The 13,870-nt window shown below is 37.1% G+C and overlaps 1 protein-coding gene across 1 annotated transcript in view; it reads left to right on the top strand.

The window, feature by feature from the left end:
* Positions 1-5,650: 5,650 nt before the first annotated feature.
* LOC139725624 (organic cation transporter protein-like) overlaps positions 5,651-13,870 on the top strand; it is a 36,604-nt gene continuing 28,384 nt past the window's right edge. The window contains exon 1 of the mRNA XM_071636714.1: positions 5,651-6,068. Within this exon, the coding sequence (XP_071492815.1) occupies positions 5,919-6,068 (150 nt within the window). The 5' untranslated portion in view covers positions 5,651-5,918. The remainder of the gene's footprint in view (positions 6,069-13,870) is intronic.

A 13,870-nucleotide genomic window follows, 5' to 3' on the forward strand; every position in this document is an offset into this window, starting at 1 on the left:
GATACCTCATTCAACAATTCATTCATGAACATAGTCCACGAGTATTCATTTTTTTTTTGATTGAAGAATTTCAAAATTTACCATATAAAGTGAGTTGAATTTCACTAAAGGTGGAAAAGTTTTATTGTGTGGTGGAGGGCTTTCCCACCTCGTTTCGATGTCCCCATCCCCTCCCTTCATCTCCCCCTGCCCCCCCCCCCCCATTTACTGAAACGCTGCTAATATGATCCGGCAACCGAACTGGTGGGTCAGGGGTTCAGCACCCCTGTGAAAAAAGTTGCTCCCAGGGGCCTGTATATTTGTGACACCCAAGTGTAATACACAGGTGATGATTGCGTTCTATTGTTTCATTGTATATTGCAGTCCGAAGCATGGCGCCTCCCCGTCACGTGGTTGTTTGTTGGCGCCTTCATTGAGGTACTGCTTGGCGATCCCTTGCCTCACCGGCGGGGCGTGGCAGGGGGCGCCATGCTGGTGGTTATTGACCGTTCGCGCTGTGACCATACAATGGTGGGCATTCACCCATTCGCATTCAACCAGTGTTGTATCTATGTCATCCCATGTACATAAATTTGTGAATGTAAATCATTCAATTCAAGATGTCTGCATCTGGTATAGGAGAGGTGTTTTATTTTTTTTCCTCTTTTTTTTTTCTATCACTCTCTGAAAATGGTTAATGTAATACTCATAAATGTCAAGGGACATTTTACCTAGTTTATTTTTTTCTTTTTCCTTCTGTAACCTGATTTCTTAACTGGTGTATTCTAATTCCTATTATATAGTAGAGCAAGGCTGAAGACGCTCTTAGATAATTGTTAATACGTTATTCTGTAATATATGTGGTACCTCGTGTATGGGATTAATGTTACATTGACTCTGTTTCCAACTAAGATGTAGCATTTTCTTTCTTTTTAGACTCGTACATCACAGACATTCTAGATGTCTAAATCCCCTGTGCTGCACTCGACAGGTGCCCTCGTGGACACAAGCAATGGCAATCACGCTCACCCTGTACTACACAATCCAATAGACACTGCATTCAATTCAATTACTGATGATGATTTTTTCGATACGGTAGGACCTTCTTTGGCAGAAAGAGAAGTAAATATTGATCAAAATAATATGTTTTTCGATAATTGTGTTTCAGATAGTTTTAATACATTGTCGAAAGAATTTCATTATGACTTTGATATAGAAAACCAATTGCAAAGCCCATCTTCGGAATATCTTACTCTCAACCAGTTTAATAATGTTGTCAAGGAATATGATCACACCATTTTTTCACTCATACATCTTAATATTAGGAGTATTAATAAACATTTTGAAGAACTGAGGTTACTTTTAGATGATCCCATCAGGAAAAAAATTTCGATAATAGGTTTAACCGAAACCTGGCTTTCCAATGATTTAAGTCTTCCTTTCGCCCTTGACGGATATGATTTTGTAGTTAATAACAGGCAAATTAGGGCGGGTGGGGGCGTTGCTTTATATGTTTCACAAAAGTATGATTATATAGTTCGTGAAGAGCTCAACTGTATGACTGAAGTTATTGAATCTCTTTTCATTGAAATTACAGTCCCTGGCAGTAGAAATATAATCATAGGTGTAATGTATAGACCACCCAGTGCGAATATGAAATCATTTTTGGAATATTTTGCGAATCTAATGAAGGATCCAGTTTTTATTCATAAAAAATGTTTCATAGTGGGAGATTTTAATATAGATTTATTGAAACAAAATACAATCTCACAAGATTTTATGGAAATATTTCTATCTGCTTCTTTCTTACCTTTGATATCTAAGCCCACGCGTATAGTTAATGAATCCGCCTCCCTTATTGATAATATTTTTTCTAATATTCTGCCGTCTCCTGATTCTCTTATATTACTTTCAGATATTACAGATCACTTCTCCATTTCGACTAGTTTCTTTTGAAATGATATCATTGATAATAAATCTAGTTCTTTATTTAGACGAAGAATTACACATGAAAATGTAGCCAGTCTGGGTGCTAGTTTAGACAGGACAGACTGGTCGTCTATTTTTGACTCAAATGATGTGAATTTGTCATTTGAATATTTTATGCATATTTTTACTCAACTCTTGGACATTCATATTCCAAAACGAAGAGAAAAGTCACCCAACTATAAAAAGGTACCTAGCTTACCTTGGATTTCTAAGTCACTTTTGCGTTCAATAAATAGAAAGAATAATTTATATTACAAATTTAAAATGAAACCTACTGAGCAATCAAAACTGAAATATACTAGTTATAAAAATACTTTGACGAAAATTATACGTATTGAAAAGAAAAAATATTATACTAAGCAGTTACAATTTTATAAGCATGATATGCAAAATACATGGAAAGTTTTAAAGCAAGCAATGAATATATCAAATAACAAGTCGAATATTACTAAAATTAGATCTGATGATAAAATTCATGAAGATCCTCATTATATTTGTAATATTCTCAATAATCACTTTTCTTCCATTGGGGAAAATCTTGCAAGCAAAATTCCATCTTCAAATAAACATTTTTCTGAATTTTTAGGTCCACCAAATTTAAACTCAATGTTTTTTAGTCCAACATATAGTCAGGAGATAATCAATATTGTTTCAGATTTTCGTTCCAAAAAAAGTGCTGGACACGATGACATCAGTAATTTTCTGCTGAAGGGGGTAATATCTTCAATTGCGGATCCTTTATCTCATATATTCAATTTATCTCTTTTTTATGGTATTGTTCCTGAAAGTATGAAAATAGCAAAAGTCATCCCTTTGTTTAAAAAAGGTGACAAATTAGATGTTAATAATTATAGACCAATTTCTTTGTTATGTACATTGTCCAAAATTCTTGAAAAAATTGTTTACAAAAGAACTCTTACTTTTTTGAAATTCAATAATATACTCTCAAATACTCAGTTTGGTTTTAGAGAAAAACATAGCACCTCACATGCATTATTGAGTTTTGTTGAAAAAGTAGCACATGCTATCGACAAATCTTCACATCTCATAGGTTTGTTCCTGTACTTCTCCAAGGCCTTTGACACCATTAATCATGATATTTTACTTAATAAACTGCAACATTACGGAGTCCGTGGGAAGGCCTTGGAGTGGTTCAGGAGCTACCTCTTGAACAGGAAGCAATATGTCTCTTTAAATGGTTGCAATTCACAAATGTTAAATGTTAAATGTGGGGTCCCACAGGGAAGTTTATTAGGTCCGCTTCTGTTTCTTATTTATATGAATGATTTCTGTAAATCATCAGATATTCTTTCTTTCATTCTCTTTGCGGATGATTCAAATTTGTTTTTTTTCGCATAATAATCCTTTTACCCTAGTAAAGACATTAAATTTTGAATTAGAAAAAGTTGCTCAATGGATAAAAGCTAATAAATTATCTCTCAATCTTCAAAAAACAAAATATATGCTTTTCAGCAACTCCATTGAGGCACTACCTGCTGATATTATTTTTGATGGCACACCACTGGAAAATGTTTCTTATATCAAATTTCTGGGAATAACAGTTGATAATAAGCTTTCATGGAAATTTCATATTGATAGTATATGTAAGATTATTTCTCGAAACATCGGTATAATCAACAAGATTAAATTTTGTCTTCCTTTGTCGTCCCTGCTTACATTATATTCATCCCTCATATTGCCTTATTTAAATTACGGTATTCTTGTATGGGGAAATACATATCAAACTCTTTTGGATAAATTACTTCTGCTACAAAAGAAGTCACTGCGTATTATATGTCACACTGCATATTTGTCTCATACTGATCCGTTATTTTTTGAAAATAAAATATTTAAAATTAAAGATTTGTATTTGTTTAATTTAGGACAATTTATGTATAATTACAATAAAAACAATCTTCCATATATATTTGAATCAATGTTTTCAAAAAATCAATCTGTTCATAATTATCCTACAAGGCAATCCAACGAATTTCATTTACCATTTTTTAGGACTTTGCTGGCTCAGCAAACCTTCATCTACGAGGGGCCTAAGTATTGGAACTCACTTCCCAACGACATAATAACAGCACAAACTTTGAATTCTTTTAAGAACAAATTAAAATTCTTTCTGTTGAAATCTTATGATATACAACCAAATTAGTTTCGGTTTCATTCTCTCAATCAAGTCGTTTGTTTGTTTGTTTGTTTTTACAAGTATTAAGATATCACACAGAAATCATCTTTTAAGGAAAACAATCTGTCTAACATAAGTTTACCTCAGATATTTATTTTATTGTACCAGTAACAGTGAGTCTATTCTCTTTCTCTTTTTTTTCTTATATCCGTTCCTATGCATTCATACCGGCATATGCACCCAATCAATCGCAATTTCAAACCAGGGAGCGTTGTATTGTTTTGTTATTGCATTTTAATCATGAAGTACAGTATGCTTGTGTCCACGATGGCGCGTGTTGTACCATAGTCTCATTTCCCCCTTTTTTGTTCTTTTTATTTTCTTCTTCTTTTTTTCCCCTTCCTAAGTTAATTTCATGTCAGTTGACATTGGTTTCTTTGACTTTGTGTACGTATTTTTTGAGGGTCCCATACCCTACAAGCTTTGCTTTTTTAAGTGGGACCCTCCATTTCCATTCTAATCTTTGTATTAGGTATATACCTTAGAAACGAAATTCTGTTGTTACTCGTGACCACTTGTACGTTTTCTTTGAAATTGTTATAAATTTGTTCTGTAAATGTATTGTATATATTTTTTTCTGTTTATTCAATGGAAATGGAAATAAAAAATTGAAAAATTGAAAGGTTCATTAGTTGTTAGAATTCGAGTTCCATAAATTGCTATGTTGGGCAAGCTGCTGCATTGTGTCGCTTTGAACTGAGTGAAGTGCCTAACAAACAGAAAAATGAAAGGTCATTTGTACCCATGTGCACATGAGCTATCTCCGAACTGGCTTATTACAATGACAATTGACGAAATTGAAGTTAGGATTTGCATTCCACGTGCTTCTCGGGACGAAATTGAATTGTAAATCTTTGAAATTGAATGACAAAAGTGCGAAAATGGATGGGAAAACCTATACTATCACATCAGAGACGAATAGAAATTTCCCTTATTGTGTCCCCATCCTTGCTCCATTTCGGAACAGGGACCCCCTGCATTAAGGTATCAAAAGAGAAAGAAAGAAAGAAAAGAAAGAAAGACTGAAGAAAGAAAGGAAGGAAGAAAGAAAGAAAGAAACAATCGCTAGTTTTCTTTTCCCAAAGCGCTAGTTGTGTTTTATGAAAAGGCAAATTCTTCTAAGGCTGAGCGCAGCCTACAAAAGTTCTCAAGTGTCATGCTGCATTTTTATGTCACATTCCTTCGCAGCAAAATATTTTATATATTTATCAGGCTCAACGCAGCATCACGAGTGTAAGGTTGCACATTGCTTTGTAAATATGTAAAATGCACTCAACAAACGATGGCACTTGATTGGCCAAATCTCGTACATGTTGACATGGTTGATAACATCCGCCAAATCGTTTGTAAATATCATATTTTCAACACGGGACCATGTAGGCAGTGCAGGTGCGAAAAGGCGTTGCTACAGGTGGTGCTATAGTGCGCTATTCTATTTGTTTCTACATCACAGTCATACTCAGTCTGAGCCGTGCAGTGAAAGGCTCATTCCTGCAGACAAGCCACCAGCGGCAGGCAAGACAGAGAGAGGCTTGTTTCACTCGTCTTCTGCACAATTTGCTTGCTTTTCGGGGCCAACAGAAGCAGAAGAATAAAAGAATGTTTTGAAGTAGACTTACGGCCTATAAAGTGATTTGTAAAAAGTCAATTGAAGACAGTTAAATCTCTGGACGACACAGAATAACCAATAACTTTTCGCCATACTTCGTTCTCTGTTCTTCCTGCCAAAAGTGTTTTATCTTTCTTGGAAGGGGAAATGAGGTTCGACGATATATTAGCTGCTACAGGGGAATTTGGCCGTTACCAAATTCGACTATTCTGGGTAATATTCGTGTTGGCGATCCCATGTGGATTCCACGCCTTCAGCATCATTTTCCTCGCAGGAAGAGCCGACCATTGGTGTTCAGTGAGTATACTATGATTAAATTAATGTTATGCATCATGCGCAAACCTTTCTGCAACTATGCAGACTTTCTGACGTAAAAGTTAGTGTTTTTTGTTGTTGTTGTAACCAAACAACAAAATAGGCACACGCTTTTGTTTTGGACAGCCACAAAAATGAAAAAACAAAAGAAAAGAAAAGAAAAGAAAAGAAAAGAAAACTCAACTGTCTTTTAGTATATTTTAGCTAATACATTTTTTTTTAAAGTTTACGCAGGTTTTGGGTGGCTGTCAATCCCCCAAAAAGGAGCTCTTTCCACAAGCCAGTGCAAAGAATACAGTGTGTATTTTGTACTGTTTGATTTCACGTCGAAGAGTAATCTTGTGCGGGTTGGTCTGACCTAGAGCTCCATGGTCTGACCAAGGTCCAAGGAGGTTCAAGCAAGAGATGGAGTCGCGGCTATCTTTAATCCTTTGGATCCCATGTTCGATGCAGCCACTCCAAACATTTGAAGTATGGGCCAAACTGGGATCTGCCTCACAGATAGGAATACGATATAGATCGGTTCTGTAATGTATTCAGAATTTATGCATTGAAATTTATGCTTCATTCATAAAAGTTGAACCATAAAGTTTGCCGTGACCTTGCCCTACCTAGCAACAACTAAGTGAATTCCCGCCTATGGAACTTGGGGGAGCAGGTGAATGAAATGCTTTGTTACTAATTATGCTGTAAGGCTGCGTTCACATAGAAGTATACTATTCGGGTATCCGGTGCTCGTTTTCGAGGGCACGCGAATAGCTTGAATCGAACGCTAGGATTTCCTAACACCGGTTCACATAAGAGGGCACTATTGGAAAATACCGAATAGCTGCGAATAGTATAGCATAGTGGGAATCGAGCTTGTTCGATTTTCGAGCAGCATATACCACCTAGCACCTTTCGTTTATTAAATGATGGAACATTTTGGTTTGGATTTGCCTTTTAGCCGAAATAAGCATGTAGACTGACATTCTGATGCAGTTTAAAAATTGTTATTGCCGGGATGATTTTGTAGGCGGAAGAAGTAGGGAGTTGATGGTGCGGGTGATGGTGTGGGTCGACTTTTGATGGCGCATGGCGCATAGCGAATAGCGAATAGCGAATAGCGAATACTTCTATGTGAACGCAGCCTAAGAGAAACATCCATAGATTGTGAAACATTACATACAAAAATGCCAATTGATTTTGTTTCATTGAACAATGACTTTCCACTCAGTAATGAAGAGAGTGTATTTTTCTTTATAATGATGGTAATTACTCCCTACTTACAGATGAGCGATGGTATATCTAAAATAAAGGTATAAAGTACAGTATAGTAGTCACAGGAATGCGCGAAAAGACATTGCGCAAAGATCGATGAAATCAAAATAAAAATGACTCGACTGGGCATGTTCGGGTACTAATCTTACATATCGTTATTGATTTTATAAAGATGTATAATTTACTCGAAGATCATACCGTATCAGTTTTATTTGTAGGAAGTAATCTGAAAAGTGATAAACGCGTCTTTCCAGGAAAGTTTCAAACCCTTCCATAATACAGTTCTGATTTACACTTTATATACACATTGACTTTCGCCTTATGAGGGAACATGTAAATTCATTTAGATCTAAATTGATAGGTGTAGAACCTCATTGGTCTAGCCAAGACATAACTGCGTGACTACATGTGTACCTACAAGCAGAAAATGAATATGAAAAAGTGGTGAGGAGTCTCATAAAAGTCTTCTGATTCTCCCTACAAGCCCTATGGCAGTTGTATGGCAGATAGCTCTCGCGTTTGGCGCTCTAATTTTTTTAACCTTTAATTCTTGGGATATAAACTTCGGGTTCTGAACGCGTGATGTGTCATGCAACAATATTAATGTTGTTACGTACAAAATGATTTACCGTAAATGCTGTGCATGTATACGAATTCATCGCTTATACGATTTTGATTTTAAGGGGGGGGGAACAAAAGGAACTCTTACCGTTTTCTTTGTGATTTACTACGATATTTCCCCCCCCCCAAAAAAAAAAAAAAAAAACCAAAAAAAAAACTAAACCTGGAAATTTAGTGAAGATTTGCAGGTCAATGGGAGAGATCGGTGAAGCCAGGCCATTATCACTTTATCTGATATGGGTATGTATTAATTCAAGGGCTTGGCATATCTCCACCGAGGTAAATTTACAAGACAAGCTTGTCCATTTGAGGGACCTCTTTGGTATCTCCCCAGCTACATCCCGCCCTGCCCGATCAGCGCGTCCTACCACCACTAAAATCAGGGAGGTGGCACCTCTCTGCTAAATCTGGGCCCTGTTGCATAAAACCCTTACCGCTGGACTTACCGCTCCTTTCTAGCGGTAAGTCTTCAAATTAGCGGTAAATTTTATAATCCTTGATGCTGATTGGCTGTGACGCCTAATTTTGACGGTAGTTACCATTGAAATTCAACGATAAGTTTTATGCAACGGGCCCCTGATGTATACTTCTACTTCTTGCTTGGAAATCAGACTCACCCGAATACAATAATGCATACGTGCATTGACGGTTCTATCATTTGATTACGCATAATTACTTTATGATTTCAACTTGCCCTTTGTTTCACTGGGTTTCCCATACATGCCGTGGCACGACCGTAGACGTATACACCATGCATGACACCATGTAGGCTACAAGGGAGGTATCACTATCCTCCTCGTGTGTTTTATGTACATCACAATGTCATGTGTCAATTTTATTAATCACGAGAAATGTACCCAACGTCGAGGCCACATTAGGCGTTTTCACATCAGCCCGATGTTTCGAAATAGCGCGCTATTTTCTGACTTGAGAAATCATCCCGATAGCGAAATAGCGCGCTATTTGATAATGTGAACACAAATTAGCGCGCTAATTGTATCGCTCTGATCGAGAACATTTCTCGAGTCCAACTCGGGAAATGTCTGAAATAGCGGGATAGTAGCGCGCTATTTGATAATAGGCGTTTTCACATCAGCCCGATAAAAATCAAAGCTCGAGATATTTTCCAATTTCCCAAGTCAGAAAATAGCGCGCTATTTCGAAACATCGGGCTGATGTGAAAACGCATTATGTGAAAACGACTCGAGAAATTAGCGCGATGCATCCCATCATGCCTAGCGTGTGTGACCCGATCGATCGAGGCAAACTGCACACAAATCATGAGGAATTTTTGAGAGGGCACACACATTACTGATGCTGTTTACACATACTCAGCTGTCGAATTAGCTCGAAAAAAATTCTCTTTTTCACATCAGCCCGATGTTTTGACATAGTGCGCTATTTTGCTGACTATTTTCTGCATCAGCCCGATAAAAATCCAAGCTCGAGATATTTTCCAATAAGCCAGTTCGTAATTAGCTCATGTACACCTTGGTACAAATGACCTTTCTTTTTTCTCAGTTGGTTAGGCACTTAACTCGTTTTCAAAGCGGTATAATGCATAAGCTTGCCCGACATAACAATTCATGGAATTCGTGTTCAAACAAAGTATGAACTTGAGTTTAGACCAGGTGACCAGAATAGTCCGTCAGTTGACACTTTAGCAGGCGTCTAATTCATTGTTTCGTATCGAATGCAATAACAACCTTTTCTTTTGATATTGCCAAATATCAGGCTTGCTGTCAGGTGGATGTGCTGGCAAGCACTATTTAGATAAGGATCACATGAATAGTCATCACATCACACATGCTTATCTGAGTAAATTAATAAACCAAAATGTCTGTTGGTACAAATGAACTTTTCCTGCTCATGCGCAAAGTGGAATTACGAACTGGCTTATTTCCCGAGTCAGAAAATAGCGCGCTATTTCGAAACATCGGGCTGATGTGAAAACGCCTATTGTTTCAAGACGCGATGAATAGATATCCAGGCCAACAGAATGTGATATTTCTATATATAGGCGTGTAATATATGCGGGTCCTCTAGTAAGTTCATGTTCCCTCATTTGCAAGGACGCATGTTGTAATGCTAGATGCACAAATAGTCATTCCGATATCATAAGGCGTTTTCACATCAGCCCGATGTTTCAAAATAGCGCGCTATTTTCTGACTTGGGAAATTAAAAAATATCTCGAGCTTGGATTTTTATCGGGCTGATGTGAAAACGCCTATTGTCTTTCCTGTGTCATTCCCAAAATGAACGGCTACCTTCATATAGAGTGTCCTTGTCGTTTGAACTCTTGCTCGATTTAGATGATACAAGAGAGAGAAAGGGGGAATACGTGCAGCCAATACAGTTTAGAGCTATGTGACGAATTAACAAAACTATTTTTTCTTTCTTTCTATAGCCATTTAGTGCTACACATCTACCCCAATCATTTGTTATTAGTGCCTTACAATTTTTATTTCTTTTCACGATCACCAGATATTCATGTTTAAATCAGATACAGTGCAAAGGTTCCTCTATCAGGACTTATAGTCCATGGAGTCATTATACAGAGCAAGGTAACATCACGATTATGTATTTCGTATTAAAGTATCGTGTGAAATCGATGGTGAATAATCAGCACCGCTTGTAATCCAAAGTATTTGTTGGAAAGAAGGAAAAAAAAAACAAGCATAATGGAGGGAGGAACGCGGTCGACTTGTGTGTCAATGCATAGGATGTGCGTGTTTCGCCGAGTTATCTCTTTAAGGGGATATCTCACTGAGCGGCGAACGTTTGCGAACGTAGTGAATTCGGGATTTCGTCAGGGTTCGTAAAGAGTTGCAAAAGGTTCGTTAACAGTTGCAAGAAAGTTCGCAAACGATTTTTATTGTCGCAAACAGTTTTTCTTGTTTGTTTGTTGTTTGTTTTTATTTCCGAAACAATAAAATCATAGCCACAAGATAAACAGTGTTGAACATGACATAACTGAAACATGAATCAAGATTGAAGTATCAAAATACAATGAAAACAAGTTGACATGTGACAATGATGATAACATGTAACGGTGGATAGCCCATTTCAGATCTATCAACATGATAGATCTGTTCTTCCATGGGGTCCAAGATTTATAAACATATAATAACTAACATGTCTTTAATCCACACCAAACATGATATCTAAAATCATATTACAAAACAATCCCTCAAACACCCCCTCCCCCCCCCCCCGACTCATCTTAGATCTCTGGTGACATAGGGTAATATGCATATAAATACATACAACATATTCATCAATTCATTTCAATAATTCTATTATTTTACGGTTCAAAATCTACATATACAATTTTTGATTTCTCTATTGAAATCAGTAAGGCTGCTGAGACAAATAGACAAAGGTAGATCATTGTACAATGTACTACCACGATATAAAAATGTACGTTTACAATTTTGAGAATTAGGTTTCGGTAAAATCAATTTCTCACATTGTCTTAAAGAGTAACCGATTTCTTTGGAAATAAATTTATCACGTAAATAAGTAGGTGCCATTTCATGAAGAATTTTGTACATCATCAAATAAACATGCCTTGTGCTGCGACTTTGTAAAGTTTCCCACTTCAGATTATCATGAATTTCACTTATTGATTTATGTTCAGACGACTTTACTTTAAATATTATCCTGCCTGCTCTGTTTTGTAGTTTCTGTAACGTTTCTACATGGGATTTGGCTGCTGAGTGCCAGATCATATCACCATAATCAAAATGTGGTAAAATCACGGAATTATACAGTAATTTCATAGTTGATTCGTTGACGAATCCTCTCACTCTGCCCACAAAACTTATCTTACTAATCTTTTTACACAATTGCCCAATAAGTCCCATTTTAACTGCGAATCAATGATACTGCCTAGATACTTGAAACTTTCAACTTGAGATATAAATTTGTTATTTATTCTTAGGTTGAGTGCACTATGTTTATGAAGCATATGTTTTGTGCCGATTAACATAGAGACAGTTTTTGAACAGTTTACTTTCAACTTATTATGATTCATCCACACACTTAATTCCTGTAATTCTTCATTAAGTACATGTTCTATTATTTTCGGATCTCTATTTGAATAGTAGATGACAGTGTCGTCTGCATAAAAATGTTTCGAAGATTTATCGAAGCAGTTTGGCAAATCGTTTATGAATAACAAAAACAATATCGGACCAAGTATAGATCCTTGTGGTACCCCATGAGTCATCGGTAATTCTGATGATAACGTACCATTAACTGCAGTTCTTATATGTCTGCCTTTTAGATAGTATGAAACCCGTCTGAGGATTTACCCCTAAGTCCTAAGGTAGAAGCAAACTTCTCCAGTAGAATGTCAATGTCAACCAGATCAAAAGCCTTTTGGAGGTCAACAAAAACAGCTCCAGTGTACAGGCCATGGTCAAGTGACATAAGCCAATCATCTGTTACCTTAATCACAGCAGTGCTTGTCGAGTGCAATTTTCGAGATCCAGACTGATGAGTGATAATGTCAATAGGCGTTTTCACATCAGCCAGATAAAAATCCAAGCTCGAGAAATTTTTCGCGATTGCGATTTACCGCGCTATTTCATTTCTTATTCACATCAGCCCGAAGAGAATCAGCCCGAATTTTTGTCGAGCTAATTCCACAGCTGAGAGTAGGCGTTTTCACATCAGCCAGATAAAAATCCAAGCTCGAGATATTTTCCAATTTCCCAAGTCAGAAAATAGCGCGCTATTTCGAAACATCGGGCTGATGTGAAAACGCCTTATGTGCAAACAGCATAAGTAATGTGTGTGCCCTCTCAAAAATTCCTCGTGATTTGTGTGCAGTTTGCCTCTATCGATCGGGTCACACACGCTAGGCATAATGGGATGCATCGCGCTAATATCTCGAGTCGTTTTCACATTATCAAATAGCGCGCTACTATCCCGCTATTTCAGAAATTTCCCGAGTTGGACTCGAGAAGTTTTCTCCATCAGAGCGATACAATTAGCGCGTTAATTTATATTCACATTATCTAATAGCGCGCTATTTCGCTATCGGGAAAATTTCCCAAGTCAGAAAATAGCGCGCAATTTCGAAACCCCGGGCTGACGTGAAAACGCCTATTGTCTAACACAAATCGGATCAGTTGACGTTGGACGATTTTTTCTAAGAGTTTCGAGAGTTTTTTCTAAGAGTTTCTTGTCGCAAAGAAATTTTGAACATGTTCAAAATTTCTTTGCGAACCTTTGCGAATTTGTATTTTCGCTAACAGTTGCAAACATTCGCAAAATACTCGTAAGAATTCGCAAACGGTCGTTATACTGTGTCGCTAACATTTTTATTTGATTCGCCACTGCTAGCGAACAAGTAACCAAGTGGTTCCCATGAGCTCCTGAAACAGGCAAGGTTCCACTCTAAGGAAGTTCTTGAAGCTCTTGATATCTCCATCATGTAATTGCTGCAAAAGCTTTTCATATTTACCAAAGTCTGTCCTCTGCAATAACCAATCTTTGACCCAAACCGTCTTTTCTTTTCTTCTTCCTTTCTTGTTTTTCTTTATCTTCTTTCTCTTATGCCGCACGATAGCTGTAGCAGCAGCCTGGCAAAGCAGCTCTTCAAGGATAGCTGCACGTTGAGCCTCTTCTTGGCAGAAATTTATTTCCATATATGAGTCCATGGGCCAAGACCCGAAAAATGGGTTGTTGGTACCACCCGAGGTGGCAAAACCTTTTTGGTGTCATTTTGTTTGTCGGACATAGATACGCTTATCAAGCTATGATAGCATTTCCAAATGAGTAGCTTAGTCATAATAAATGAATTTTTAACCAATTTGGTCTCGTTTTTATATCCCTATACTTCTGAATCGAAACTAACCGCTATACAAATACGAGCACTGCCTTCTGTATGTCC

Source organism: Diadema antillarum, unplaced genomic scaffold (genome assembly GCF_040938485.1).
Source record: "Diadema antillarum isolate AM-2024a unplaced genomic scaffold, OU_Dant_1.0 seq00000053_RagTag, whole genome shotgun sequence".
NCBI classification, from domain to species: Eukaryota; Metazoa; Echinodermata; class Echinoidea; order Diadematoida; family Diadematidae; genus Diadema; species Diadema antillarum.